Below are 15,328 nucleotides of genomic sequence, written 5' to 3'. Positions count from 1 at the left end.
AATGCTGCGTTTGCTCACAAAACGTTTGCATTCTCTCACAAAAGTACTGTGCTCCCCCAAAAACTTTTTCCCTTACAAATGGCAGAAACCCACAAATATTGAAATACTTTTTTCTCCCACTATATATTTTACAAAAGTGTTGTAAGTGAATGCACAGTTTCTCGAGGGAATGCAAATGTTTTGTGATCAAATGCAAAAGCATTGCAATATAATATATTTCAAAACTTTTGCTTGCAAAACTTGCTTTCTCTCGCAAAAATTGCAACCGAATCCAACGCTTTTCAGGGAAGTGCAAAACTCTAGCGAGCTAACCAAGTTTCTCAGGAAAACAAAACTTTTGCGTAAGAATACAAAGTTTCCCAGAGAAATGCAAATTTTTTGCAAGCATATGGAAAGATTTTCAGAGAAAAACAATTTTGCGAATGCGAGCGAACACAAACTTTCCCAGTGAAATGCAATACTTTTATGTGAAAATACAAAGTTGGAAACGCAAACTTGTGCGAGCAAACACAAAGATTTTCAGGGAAACTCAATACTTTTGCAAGAGAATGCAAAGAGTTTCAGGAAAACGCAATACTTTTTGCAAGATGACGTAAAGTTTACCTGGGCATAAAGGAATAATTTTGTAAGCGAATGCAAACTTTATCAGGGAAACGCAATACTTTTGCAAGAGAACGTAAACATTTTGAGTGAAGTTTTGTGATTGAATGCAAAGCATTGAAATATTATTTTTCTTCCCATCACCATCTTTTTTTGGTCAAAACCATCTTATTGGATCCTAAATTGTGTCTAATAGCTGTAACGGTACGTATCTTTGTGCCACAGCAAGTGTAAACGGGCTCGTGTCTATGAGAGCGCCATAGCCAGCGAGGTTCCTCAAGAGCCAGTGGGTGTTATGTGTGTGAGGAAAACCCATAGTTTCCGTAACCCGCTCGCCCTATTCAGAAGGCAGGAGGGGCCGAAGGACAACTCACGCATCCACTACATCTACACCAACCCTCTGCCTGTGGGACACGAGGAGGACAGGATCCCCCCTCACACCGTGTCCATACACACTCCACTCACGCTGCAGGACTACGCCAACAGCCCCACCAGTGGCATCATCCTGGCCCCGCCCATTTTTTACATGCAGCTGTAGAAAGTTAGTGTTTAAAGAACAGTTTGCACACCGTCATGTCATCCCAAACCTGTATCATGCTCTTTCTTACGTAGAACAACAAAAGAGACGTTTAGCAGAATGTTCATGCTGCTCTTTTTCTTACAATGTAAAGAGAAACGCTGCGCATCTTTTTCCACACTGTTTAATTGGCTCATAAAACAGCTGATGAAAGCGTGCTTTACAAAAGAAGCAGAACGTGAATTATATCCACCAGAAAAGCAGATAGAGACCAAAAATGAGATAGAACGACAGGGAAAAATCACTGGTGATCGTTACAACGATGACAAAAAAAAATCAATCAACAATATTTTTAGACAATCGGCTGAGTTTCTCGGATCAGCCAATCCAGAGCCTCCTTCCTGCCTTGCCGCTCGAGCTCCGCCCCAATCGTCTCCCGGCATTTCTTGTGGTAGTCATTCACCCAATCATGCTGCAGGAAGAAAAGTACCTATTATTACAGCAATCCGAGTTATCAACAATATTTGTCACGCAAAAATGGGCGTGGTCATTTGTAAATTTTATGGGTCTTGCTTCCGGTCTCATTCGCTTCCAGCTATTTTTAGCTGTACAAAACAGCTTGTTTTGCTGCTTGATATCGCACATTGGTGTGTCTTACCATATTATTTTAGTGTATCATCTTAATTATGAACACTGGTTTGTAGTGCAAACAGTTTTACCATTTACTGCATGTTGTTATTCTTCTCGTTATTGAACCGGAAGTCTGGCCCATAGGCTTACTTCCGCGTTTAGGAATAAGGTGGATAACGAAAGCCATTTCATAGAGGTTGAAAGGATTTATTTACTCAAATGTTGTGAATTATCACACAATAGTGGTCGCAAGTTTTCAGTATACTTTAATTTTTACACGTATGCCGATGTAATTTGATGTAAATTACCTAAGCGTAATGTAATAATGATTTAAATATTGTCATTAGCAGAATACGCAATCACATGTAGCCAGAAACGAAAAGGTTTTTTTTTTTTTTTGCACTAGCTAGCTTGTCCACAAGATGACAACAGACCCTGGCCTGTGGTTTCACAGTCAAAAACAAAACTGAGGGGATGGGGGACAAAAATACTAGAGACGCACGCAACTACAACAGATGCCCATGCAACTGGAGTATTACTATGAAAGGTTGTGCGCTGGGCTTTAATCATTTTTAGATAATTTATTAGATAAAAAAAATAAAATAAAAAAAATAAACACTTTGTAACAAACAATGTTTGTGAGATTTTTTTTCATAGTTACAAATGGCCTACAAACAGCCTAATTGCTAAAAACACAGCATAAAGTTAGCAAGCTAATTGGGGGTGTTTATACAACACAATTTTTTAGTTTTAGCTAAAAACAGAAAACGTATGTTTTGGCCATTCATTTACACAGCAACAGTGGTTGGCGGCCCAAAAGTTATTGAAAACAATATCATCGTGTAAAATACAAAAAATGTGAATTTGTAGAAACAGTGACGTCATTACGTGCTCAATCTATAGGTATGTTCGCAGACGCGCAGTGTTTCTCTACAAAGTGGCATCACCAACTTCTGGCCTGGCACAAATAATACAGCGTTTTAAGTAGTTTTCGCAAAACTTTTCAAAAAATGCAAAGGAAAACTTTTCCATTTTTAGTACATTGTTGTCATGTAAACATACCCTAATACTACTCAACTAAACCAAATTACATTTATATAAGAAAATCTGTTGGCCTGCTTTTACCTCTTTTTGTGTGAGCAGGTCTGTGTTGATCATCTTCAGCTGGATGGGGACCAAAGTGAGCGGTTCAAACGTCAGACTACCTCTGTTTCTGTAGTTATACTGAAAGAAAGGAAAGGAAAAGCTGAAACATCATACTTTAGATCTCTCAAAAGTACATTAAATAGTTTTTGGTTTAGTTTGTGCTGTTATGTCTTCGACTCAATACTGACACCTGTTGGTGTGGATGAAGTCATCACACACAAACAACAACAACAAAACACTGGGACAAAAATTAACCTAGTGCATCTTTGAAATGAACTGCATCAGAAACTTAAAGTAGGCTATTTTCTAGGTATAAATATGAAAAGATTAAGGTGTGATTTGATGCAGTCATTACCTTAGTTTTGGCGGGAATAACCAGGACAACGTTTTCTATCCGAATGCCAAAAGATCCATCTTCATAGTATCCAGGCTCTTGAAACAAAACAAAAAATGTACAAGACTCACATTTACCTCAGAAGTAATTTACAATGTATGATGTAAAGATATCACTTAAATAAGGAGAGAAAATATAAATAAAGCACATATGCGTTTCCATACCATCGCTGACAATCATTCCAGCCTCCAGAGGTTCGTCTGCAAACGTTTTGTAGCTGATGCCACATGGACCTTCATGTACATTAAGGAAACATCCGACACCGTGGCCGGTACCATGAAGATAGTCCAACCCAGAGTCCCAGAGAGCAGCGCGAGCAAACGAGTCCAACAGGTGACCTGAACCCAAGAGCACAATCCACTGAGACAAAACCTTTCTCTCTCTCAAACTGCTTCAACTGTCTGATTTCAGGCTCTTACCTTTGGTTCCATTGGGAAAAACGGCAGCACTGACAGCGATGTGTCCCTTTAGGACATATGTGAAGCATTCCTGTGGAGATCAGAGCGTGGAAAGACAGAATTGTTAGCATTATAATAGCGTTTTCAGACTTTAAAGTAGGAAGAGAGTTTGATCTCGAAGTAAAATTAAAAGAAGAAAAAAAATAAGTAATGGAAATGGCAAATCCATAGGTTCTTTGAGATTATTTACCTTCTCATAATCAGTGGGTGTGCCAAAGTGCACCGTACGGGTCACATCTGTAGTTCCATCTCTGAATACCAAAGATAAAAAAAAATTAATTTCATAGTAGATATTTGTATTTATTTTATCCCGGACAGCTACATTTTTAAATATAGACTTATAGTATATGATTAAAAAAAATAACTATTTTAATTATGTTATTTTAATTAAATTTCACTCAAGAACGGCTAAATTTACAAATAAATATAATCTTTTAGGTTGACTGTTTTTTTCTCTTTAGCAGTGTTTGTGTGCTTACAAGTACTGAGCTCCGGAGTCAATAAGATAAACTTCATTTAGAGAAAGAGTCCTGTTGGTTTCTGGGAGAGGCCTAAAAAACAAGACAGAAAAGGATACTTTAAAAATAAAACAAAAATTCAATTAAATGTATTATTAAATACTAGATTATTAGAACAGCTCACCTGTAATGTATTATAGCCCCATTTGGTCCCACACTAGAGATGGTTGGAAAACTCAGCCCAACAAAGTCTCTCTGTTGACTAGATAGAAACAAAAGATTTTCAACAGAGTGTTTTTTTTTTTTTTTTTGCTGCAGTTCCACAGATCACCAGTAAGTAACACCACAATCTCATATAAGTCAAAAACAAGTAATGAAGCTTTTTAAACTCACTGCCAAACTGCAGTTCTTTATAGAAATATATACACATTTAATTAAGTCACTGGATAAATTCATTATTTGATTCTTGTTACAGGTCAAATGCAGCATGTTTGACTCACCTACGCAATTCCTCAGCTTTATCTGCCACTGATATCTCTGTAACCGTACCTTTGGGAATCTGTACAAATGACAAATACAAGCTCTTTTATATTCTTCATTCAATAAAAAAGGAAATTTTACTACAAAAAAGCAGACACACGGAGAAAAACTCCTAGATATATTTCCAGTGAGTAAATTGTACACAATGATACCTCTTTCTCCAGCCAAGCAAAAAGTTCACACAGCGCCACTGCGTCTTTGATCTGTGATAAACATATTGTGATTCATAAAGCAAAAAAAGTTGAAGATTTCTGAAATATCTCTAGTTATGTGGACTTACGTGTGCCATCTTCATGGCTTGGATCTCTGTGGGGTTCTTGACGGCTTTAGCCAGACATAAGGGTGTGTATGGGATTACAGATCTGTGGGACTGAACGCTTACAATTATTTAATCAATAATATTTAATCATATTCGATCGACCACTTTAGATGGAAAAAAAATAAAAAATATCAAGACTTATTGAAGCAATAGTTCACACAAAAATGAATAATTGGTGAAAATGTACTTTTCCACAGGTCATCCAAGATGTAGATGAGTTTTTTCAGATTTGGAGAAATGTAGCATTACATCATTTGCTCACCAATGGATCCTCTGCAGTGAATGGGTGCCGTCAGAATGAGAGTCCAAACAGCTGATAAAAACATCAAAATAATCCACAAGTAATCCACACCACTCCAGTCCATCAGTTAACATCTTATGAAGTGAAAAGTAGCATATTTCCTAGAAACAAATTCATCAAGACGTTTGTAACTTCAAACTAAAATGAGTCCTCTATCTATAATATCGTTTTCTCCAGTTAAAAAGTTATCTTGTCTGAATCAGGAGAGAAATATGCACAGATTAAGCAAGTGAAAACAGTCTGAAACTGGTCTGAACAAATATTTTGCTGGGTTTTGATGTGAGATGACAGCAAGGGATAGCCTTTTTCACTGGAGGAAGCATTATTATGGATTATAGACTCGTATATTGGCCTAAGAAGGTTCAAAGTTAAAAATTCTTAATAATGGATTTGTTTCTTACAAACATGTAGCTTTCACAAGACATTAATTGATGGACTGGAGTCATGTGGATTATCGTGATGTTTTTATCAGCTGTTTGGCACCCATTCACTGCAGAGGATCCATTGGTGAGCAAGTAATAATCTGTTCTGATGAACAAACAAACTCATCTACATCCTGTATTTAGGGTGAGAGTGAGTGAGTAAATTTCCAGCATCATTTTCATTTGTGAGTGAACTATTCCTTTAAGGTTTAGAACACAGGTTGCATAGCAACCATAAAAAGACAACCATTTAACTTAAATAATATGACACATTTCTGAACAAGATGGAATATTCTGCAGGAAATAACATCAGTAAAAACTTGCACAGTCTTCACAAGCACAAAATCACTACATATCTTGACTGACCTTGGGTATGACTTGTGTAAGAGCGCAGCTGGCCTTGTCACAAATCCACATCTTTTCTTTGGGTGCCAGCGCCGCACAAACCGCCTGCAGCTCTGTGTACACAGACTCATATGGAAAACACTGTATGGTCAGTTCTGGTTTGCTCGGACTGTCCAGTTCCAAATGCTCCTGGACCGCAGGGTCCAACAGACGCTTACTGTCCACAAACAATCTAAAACAACATATGGAGTGAAGGACAACTATGAGTGTCAGATTTCATTTGAAATCTAGGACATTTTCAGAATAAAGTGAAGAACCAGGAATGCAGTTTTACTTTATGTTGCTAATGCCGATGATCGCGTAGGCAAAAAACACAGGGTTGTACTCGATGTCTGACCCACGCAGGTTAAAAAGCCCTGTAGAGAGAAAGTGAGATTTTATTTTTATATTTTCAGTATTAATTCATAAATCTTCTATCATGCAGTAAAAAGGCCAAAGAATGTGAATAATAAATTACATACACAAACTTATAGATACACTAGCATTTAAATTCTAAATATTTCAAAATATTATTACAATTTAAAATAAATATTTATTTAAATATATTTTAAAATGTAATGGTATTTCTGTAACCGCAAAGTTACATTTTCAGCACCATTACTACATTTCCCTAAATTTGTCCTCCTAAATATGGCAAAACAAGCTTGTCCCTCGCGCAATCATGTCCATAATTATCAACATCTGACACAAGAGCTCTTTAATAAGAAAGTGGAGAGGGAACAAGTGCCAAGTCGTGATCTGAGCGCTAAAAACACACACACAAAGCGCGCTGTATGGCGATACGTACATGCGATCTCATCTAAAGCTGTGACCACGAACCAGGAAATCTTCCTTTCTGCCATTTTTCCTCTCAGAGCTGTTACTTTATCTTGCCAGGTGAGACCTACGTGGGGAAAAAGCAACCACAACATTTTGTCTTATTTGATTGTGGCACAATCTTGTGGATGCTTTATGACTGACCTGTAAGATCATATCTCTATACTGTAAATCATCCAGTGAGATGTGCTGACCGGTGTATTTGAGGCCCAGCGTGATGAGTTTGGTGCTGGGTGGAGCGGGCCGATCCTCCCAGATGGTGTCAATCAGATTGTCCTGCACCGCAACCAAAGAGTGTCCCGCACTGCTCAAAGCCTTAGACATGTTCTTCCACTGGTCTGAAAACACGATCACAGACACTTGATGCACCTGCATGATGTCTAACAGTTAAAATAATTAAGATTTCTCTCATGGCATCCACAATATTATGTGAAAATACTATAGAAGGTACAAATGAATAATAATAAGCCTTGGATGTTAATTATTAATACAATTATGTTTCTATGAAAAATAGTTTAACAGAGCATTTTAAATTCAACAAAATACAGTATATTTACACATATGTAAAGAACAACAAATAAAGAGAAATAAAGTAAATGTTGTACGACACCCCTACTGATACGAATGAAAATATCCATATGGATGTATACTCATTATTTTCAGTAGTCTAAACTAATATGCAGAAGCGTCATGCCCATTTAAACAATTAATATTCATTTGATTTTTTAAATGTTTATTCAATATATTTGTTACATGATTTAAAATTTAAATTATTCAAATTATTAATACATTTTTAAATAAAATAATTGTAGTACTATCATTTAAAAAAAAATACTTATGCACACATATGTAAAGAATAAAAAAATAAATGAAATCCCTCCTAATATGTATGAAAATATTTGTATGTATAACTATTTCCAGTAGTCTAGATTAATATGGACGAGAGAATGCCCATTTGACCAAGTAATACTTTTAATAAAATATAAATAAAATAATTTTTAAAATAAATAATATTACTTTAAAAAATAGATAATTTTGAATTCACTAACATATATTTGCATGACACCCCTATTTATATGAATGAAAATATTTGTAATAATGCAGAACTTATTCATTATGGTCTTGTCGTTGAATTCCTCACCGGCAGCAATGATCCAAGGATCAACTCCCACTTTGGAGTTTTCTGGAAGAATGCTGACGAGCCAGTCCTCCTGAGACGGTGTTTCCTTCAGCCCTGACAGTACAAAATGTCATAATCATTTTCGGATTGCTCTTTTGAACAATGTTGTATATTATACACTAATCAATGTAAAGCTCAAGACTGATTTAAGTAAAGTCATGAAGTTCAGTCACAAATTCAGGAATATATTCTAATAAATGTTTTGCAATGACTTATGAAAAGCAGCACCTTGGCCGACATGCTTTCACGATTATGTAATAGCAATATGATAACAAAAGTAATGACCTAGCAACCGCACATCAGAAAACTATGCTAACATTCACTGTACCCATTTTCATCAGAGTCCAGTTATTGTCCATCTGTTGGCTGGCCTGCAGGAAGTACCGCCCATCTGTCCATAGAGCAGCATGCTGTTCTGTCACAATAGCAGTACCTGGAGCAAGCATGCTTATAAATTACAGCGCCTACATGTATAAATACTGTTTAAAAGGCTTAATGTTTATAAATTACAGGCTGCATATTTACAAACCACAGGCTCTATATTTATAAAGTTATACATGTCTATACATCACAGGCTGTTGATTGTTTATAAAACAAAAGCTGAATGTTGAATGTTTATGAATCACAGGATATATGTTTACAAATCACAGGCTGATTGTTTATAAATCACAGGTTAAATGCTTATAAATCACAGGTTGTATGTTTTCCCCATTCTTTGAGTGAATGATATTGGGGTGGGGTGAACTGCATTGTCTTGTAATGACACTGTCAAGAATTGTCAAGTTTTTTTTATTTTTATTATACTGTCTGCTTATCTATTTATATTTATATAAGTAATCTTAAGTAATGAATGCCATTGTTCCTATGTGTGTGTTCGCCTATGATTCTGTAGCTCTATAGTTGATAAATCTCCACTGTGATCGAGTAACAAAGGTATTAAATGATACTGCTGTCATATCGCAATTATATAAAAGTGAATACTTTGAAGTTACACACACCTGCAGAGCCGTTGAATCCGCAGATGAATTCACGTCTGCAGTCACAGGGCGCGATGTATTCACTCTGCAGAATGAATGGATGCAGTGAAAAAAAGAGAGAAATGAAGGGGAAAAAGTGAGATCAGCTCTGTCAGCAATCAGTCCTAATTACTGCTAATTTAACCAGCCAGAATGAAGGAAAACACTCGGCAGGAGGTCACACACACACACACACGTAATCAGAGGTAATTTCATAATCACAGAGTCAGAGAGGAGGGGGTGAAGCCCATCCACTCACACAATAGAAATTAAAAGGCACAACAGGGACAAACACACATACAATAACACTGCAGCAGCTGAAGTGAATGATGTAATTTGGTTCTAGAGTGTTTAATGTTTATAAGCTTAAATGTTTATTTACCACAGGCTGTATATTTTTAAGTCACAGGCTCCATGTTTATAAGGTGGAATGTTTATAAATCACAGTCAGTATTTTTTTTTCACATAACAGTCTGTATGTTTATAAATCAGGTTGAATATTTATACATAACATGCTGTGTTTATAAATCACAGGTTCAATCAAGTTATATAAATCACAGGTTATATAAATCACACTCTGCATGTTTATAAGTATGAATGTTTAGAAATCACATGAAGTGATTTTTACAAATCACAGTCTGTACATTTATAAATAACAGGTTGAATGGGTTAGAGTTTGAATGCTTAAATCACAGGCTATGTGTTTAAAAATCACAGACTATATGTTTGTAAATCATGGTCTGTACATTTATATATCACAGGCTGTTAAGTTTATAAATCTCAGGCACTATGAAATGTTTATAAACATACAAAACAGTATTTATACAAATGACAGTCCATGTATTTATAAATCACAGACTATATGTTTGTAAATCACAGGTTGAATTGTCAAAAGGCTGAATATATATCAATCACAAGCAAGTTGAGATGTTTATAAAAACAGTCTGCATGTTTATAAATCAGTCTGTACATTTCTAAATCACAGGAATCACATTTGTGGAGCCCAGCTCAAAGGTTTTTACAGCAGGTTTTAGTGTATTGATATATCACCTGATGTGCATCTCCTGATGGGATTATGTACGCTTGGATGGGCTCTGTGATGTACTTGCTGTTCTTCATGGCCTGGCGGAGCTGCCTGAGCAACTCCACTGTGATCTTTGGAGACATAGCGTCTGTTGAGAGAAAAAGAAAGTCGGGCTTAAATTTACACACCACGCAATTGACGACATCTTGTCATCACCAATGACTACCGTGTGAAAAAAAAACAATCAGCAATTTGCCAATGTAATATTTCAATCGATATCGATATCTAATTCTAATAAACATGACATTTCACTTTCAGACCTATGTTAACCAAGACCAAAAAAAAAAAAAACACAATTATGTAAATTTGTTCAAAACACTGTAAAAAATGCAACCTTGATATTAGATTATCATAAATTAAATCCGCTGCTAGTGACAATTAACAAGTTACCAAAGCACTGAGAGCTCAGACATCTACACGTTTCTGACTGTGCAAGTGTGTGTATAAGTGCAAACAAAAAAGGCTTTTGTGAACAAAGAATTACCTGCAGCCATTTTCCCTCTGTGAACCAGAGAACTTACTGGTAACGTGGAGCTCAAAGTTGGAAAGATATGAGATTGTTAACCTGTACCTTGCACAGACGGTCTCTCAGGTGGCATAAAGCGACCATCCCATAGTTAAAGATTTACTGTCTACGTCTTCTTGTCCTGTGACCACGCAACCATTTACCAAACTTTTTACAAAAGACTACCACTAAACCTTCTCTTTTAAAGATCCCATTTTCTGTCATTGTTACCAAAGAATGAGGGAATCAAATTAGTGAATGAATTAAAAAATAAATAAATATTCTGATTCAAGTTTACACTATTCCTATGAGGGACTATATTATTATTTATTAACAATAATCGTAGTAATATTGTGGGAAAGCATGGTTACTATAATATTTTAAAAAGATTCCAGAATACTCAAGTTATAGATATTGCAAATATCTCTTATTACAATTTAGTTTTATTTGTATTTATGTATACATATTTTAAAGAGATATATATATAGACAGATAGATAGATAGATAGATAGATAGATAGAAACACTGTGTCCTGGGCTTATTCATTCACAAAATAAAGCTACAAAGCTCAAAAGCTACAGCATCGACAGGCCAGTGTTACATCATCCAATCACGTCCCTGGAATTATCATATCGACAGCTGATTGGATAGAAGGGCTTTACAGTTCAACAATATAAACAATCTATATTTAAACAGTCAGTTTTTAAGCATTAATTTAGACGGGAGATGTGCAGTGTACGAGGACATAACAACGTATCAATAAACTTAAGTTAAACCCCCAAAAAACTTTGTTAGAATTTATTTTTATTATGTTTTGTCCGTGGTAGGTGTGGCAGTCTCCCGTACCGTTCATCCAAATACAATGCTTTCAAAAACATAAAAGATATTAATCTGCAAACATGCTTGTTTTTATTTATGTTTCACTCACTATTTATTAAATATTTGCTTTTCCTTTCAAAGGAAGCGCCGACGCTTCTCCGTTTATCGAAACACACGCATGTTATGCAAGCGACAATAACAATAACACTCGTGTTGGCCTCGCGCTGCACAATCCACTGCTGTTTTCTGAGCGTGGAGCACACACAGTGAACGACTGACATCAAACAAGTCACCAGTTACCTTAGAGAAGCGAGCCTTGAGATGTAAACTACTGGTAAAACTCTGCTGTTCCTTGTGTTAGTGTGCAAAGGAAGCTGCCATTACAGTGATGCCGTGTGCGCTCACGTGACAGACTGCCTCTTCCAGTCACATGGCGCGTACAGCGACTCGCCCACTTTTAGTCAATGACAGCAGACTAGTAGACATTAGTTCTTGTTAATATTTTGAATTAAATTTTATTTTCATATTTTCTGGGTTCACTTAATTTTTTTTTAGGTTTAGTCATTTTGTTTTGTGTTTTTGTTATTTTTATTATTTGTTAATTGTTAATTTATTATTTGTTAATTAAATTTAAATTAATTAAATTAAATTATTTGTGTGTGTCTCTGTGTGTGTGTGTGTGTGTGTACATAGGCTACATAATTGATATTTATTTTATTTGAAGTAAAAGTAAAAGTTTTTTTAATTAACATGTTAATATATTAATAATTAGTTATTAATATAGCCTATGAATAACTACTGAATAAGGTATATGGGTTGGGTAAGTCTCATATGCTTACCAAGGCTGCATTTGTTTGATCCCAAATAAAGTAACAATTTTGAGAAATATTACTACAAATTAAAATAACAAATTTAATTTTAATATATTTTAACATTTTCAGAATCATTACTCCAGTGTTCAGTGTCACATGATTCCTCAGAAATGATGATTTGCGTATTTTGAGACATTTCTTATTATTATCAACGTTGATATTTGTACTGCTTTTCTGGATTCTTTGATATAAAGTTAATTTGAAATATGTATTTTTAACAGTGTAAAAGTCTTTACATCTTTGCTGAATAATTAATTTTATTTTAACACATATATAGCCTATATAACATTTATATGAGTAATATTCTTAGTAAATCACCTGCCAGACACCCATAAAAAACACACAAACAGTGTAAGACATAAGACTTCATTTCACAGGCTCACATAACAAATTATAGAGTCGTGTTGCATGAAAACAAGGGTTGTGTTGTATTCACACTGGTTGCATCATACAAAATATACAGTGAATAGAAATAAATCAGGGAAGCAGTATAATACAGTATTAAGTTAGACTTTTGAGGAATTTACAACGAATACATGTCCATTAATCCCATTTAGAACAGAGCAGCAAGATACAGACGATTGTGAAACATGATCATATCATTTTCTTTTAAGGGCTTGGGTGTGTAACATGATGAAATGAGGAATGTTCTTTAAGGTTCGGGTTGCAATATTGATCATTTGCCACGTTCTCGGTGTTGGGCTGAACATGTCCTGTTTTATTAAAGTAACGAAGTGAAGGCAGTGCTGTGATATCACTGAAAGCTCCATCTAGTGCCTCAGTAACCCGAGTAGACAGACTGCTGCCGGCATGATGGACAGTAGCATCCTGCAGGGGACCAGCATCAGTCCTGTGTTTCCAGCTGAGGAAGAAAGAAATTCCAGGTGATAAAGTGTAAAACACTTGTTAATAATGTAAATAAATGTGGGTAAACACAGAGTTCAGGCTTACTTGGAGTGCACGCCTTTGATTCTTTGAAAACACCCATCTCGTCACTCGTCTTAACAGATTTCAGCTTCTCTTGGCTCACCTCACCTGGAAAACAAGTTGTTATAATAACATCTATTAAACTTTTGGTAATTTCTATGTTTTCACAGTTTTAACCTATTAATTTGGTTTATCTTTTAGGAGTAAAATGGTTAATAAAACAGGCAGACGATATCTGAACAAACCCCTCAGTAAAACACTTCAGAATACAGACATATAATACAATGATTAAGTTTATGATTAAGTTATGCTTAAAAATTATTAAGCATTATTAAGTAAATAATCATTTGAAGGGTTTTTTTTTTTTTTGCATTTTTCTTTACACTAGTCTGAAAAAAAAAAAACCACTTTATGGAAAGCCAAATAGCCAAAATCTCAAAATTGTGGATGAAAAAACAATTTTTTGCCTGTAGTGTCCGGATTTTTATTTATTTGTTTGTTTGTTTGTTTGACCAGTCAGCTGTCAGTATGATTTTAATTATTTCAACTATGCCATATAGGCAGCTACAAAGTTATTTCGGTACTATATTTAGTATGCAATTATATAGCAACACCATTTCACCCTCCCCCCCAACTCACAAAAAAACTTATTTTAATATAGTTGTAGTTGTAAAATTCAAAATGATTTTTATAGAGCACTTCATCAAAAATAAATAGATAGTTAAATAAATAAATAAATAAATAAAATAAAATAAACAAATAAATAAATAATTAAATACAATGTTTCTGTTGTTTCCTCAGTTGTTCTGTGGTAAAGAACTCTGTCATGTACCACTCTCCTGTTTCACGATGTTGCACAAGATCACAGGGTCTCTACGCTCCAAACGCGCATCAGATTACGGTGCAATTTTCCTTTTTTGTGTCTTTTGAAAGGAGGGGATTGTTCATTGTTTTGACAGACAAAGCATACCTAGTAAGTTCAGGAGAGGAGAGCAACAATCAAACAACTTGAAAAACCCTCAAAAGATTTAACATAAGTGTGGCTCTCTTCTGCCAGCTCTTGTACTGGAATATATGTATAATATTAATATTAGCCTATATTTTAGAATTATTTATATTTTTAATGTTAATAATACTATATATATAGTACTATATATAGTATATATAATAGGGATAATGTCAGGGTTAAGCGGGGCATACACTCTGCGATTTCAGCAATGTTTTTTGTTAAAGACCAACTCTCACTGTACAAATAAATCGCATGCGATGTAAAGCCAAAGCTCAGGATTTGTGTGCTCACATCAATCGTCGAGCTGCAACTTGACTGCTCACACTATACATGACTATACACACTGTTAAAAAGGCCATTAATTTGTCAAACTAATATGAGTGCTGATCACGTCTTTTTCCTTCTGCTGAGATTGACAGATGCGCAGCATCCCGCGCGGCAGCCAATCAGAATTCGCCGACCTACACACAGGCGAATATCCCGCCCATGGCGCTTGGGGTTGAGTTCATCAGAGCGCCGATGCGGTCATTAAACTTCTGCCATTGTGCATACTATATGTTTATTACTTTCACGGGTTTTGTGCGTCAATGAAAAGTAAGTGTGTGATATTTGATATTTGTAACTATCATATGTGCATTACGTTAATCTGTTTTATATATACCTTTGCCGTTCCGATGTACATTAGTGTATGTAAGCTAGCAACATGAGACGATCGTGTCTTCAAATCTAACTGGCAATCAAATCAAAGGGGCTATCAATAGCCAATTCATCCTTACACGCACTATACTTGATTCTGTAGTACTTTGAGTTGGTTTGTCTCTGTCATTCATGGTTTGAGTTATCCTGTTAGTTTGCACTGTTTTTAGATCAGTTTCCTTTGTCTGTTTATCACTTACCATGGTTACTCAAT

General features: G+C 35.4%; 2 protein-coding genes across 2 annotated transcripts in view; both read right to left on the bottom strand.

Annotated features, from left to right (window-relative positions):
- Nucleotides 1–1,287: 1,287 nt before the first annotated feature.
- On the bottom strand, nucleotides 1,288–12,040 carry LOC107659312 (xaa-Pro aminopeptidase 1-like). The gene is made up of 20 exons (XM_016448207.1): nucleotides 11,911–12,040; nucleotides 10,253–10,374; nucleotides 9,185–9,248; nucleotides 8,515–8,619; nucleotides 8,148–8,240; nucleotides 7,201–7,344; nucleotides 6,978–7,073; nucleotides 6,465–6,546; nucleotides 6,152–6,362; nucleotides 5,024–5,113; nucleotides 4,896–4,946; nucleotides 4,704–4,762; nucleotides 4,388–4,465; nucleotides 4,225–4,296; nucleotides 3,936–3,996; nucleotides 3,707–3,776; nucleotides 3,452–3,625; nucleotides 3,249–3,325; nucleotides 2,873–2,971; nucleotides 1,288–1,589 (listed from the first exon to the last, which is right to left on the bottom strand). The coding sequence occupies exons 2-20, from the start codon at nucleotides 10,367–10,369 to the stop codon at nucleotides 1,470–1,472; spliced, it is 1,863 nt and encodes a 620-aa protein (XP_016303693.1). The 5' UTR covers nucleotides 10,370–10,374; nucleotides 11,911–12,040; the 3' UTR covers nucleotides 1,288–1,469.
- A 762-nt stretch (nucleotides 12,041–12,802) lies between these two features.
- Nucleotides 12,803–15,328, bottom strand: part of LOC107659311 (uncharacterized) — a 14,203-nt gene continuing 11,677 nt past the window's right edge. The window contains exons 9-10 of the mRNA XM_016448206.1: nucleotides 13,434–13,517; nucleotides 12,803–13,344 (exon numbers count right to left, since the gene is read on the bottom strand). Of these exons, the coding sequence (XP_016303692.1) occupies nucleotides 13,253–13,344; nucleotides 13,434–13,517 (176 nt within the window). The 3' untranslated portion in view covers nucleotides 12,803–13,252. The remainder of the gene's footprint in view (nucleotides 13,345–13,433; nucleotides 13,518–15,328) is intronic.

Source organism: Sinocyclocheilus anshuiensis, unplaced genomic scaffold, assembly GCF_001515605.1.
Source record: "Sinocyclocheilus anshuiensis isolate Anshui unplaced genomic scaffold, SAMN03320099.WGS_v1.1 scaffold912, whole genome shotgun sequence".
NCBI classification, from domain to species: domain Eukaryota; kingdom Metazoa; phylum Chordata; class Actinopteri; order Cypriniformes; family Cyprinidae; genus Sinocyclocheilus; species Sinocyclocheilus anshuiensis.
This window is presented reverse-complemented; position numbering and strand designations above follow the sequence as displayed.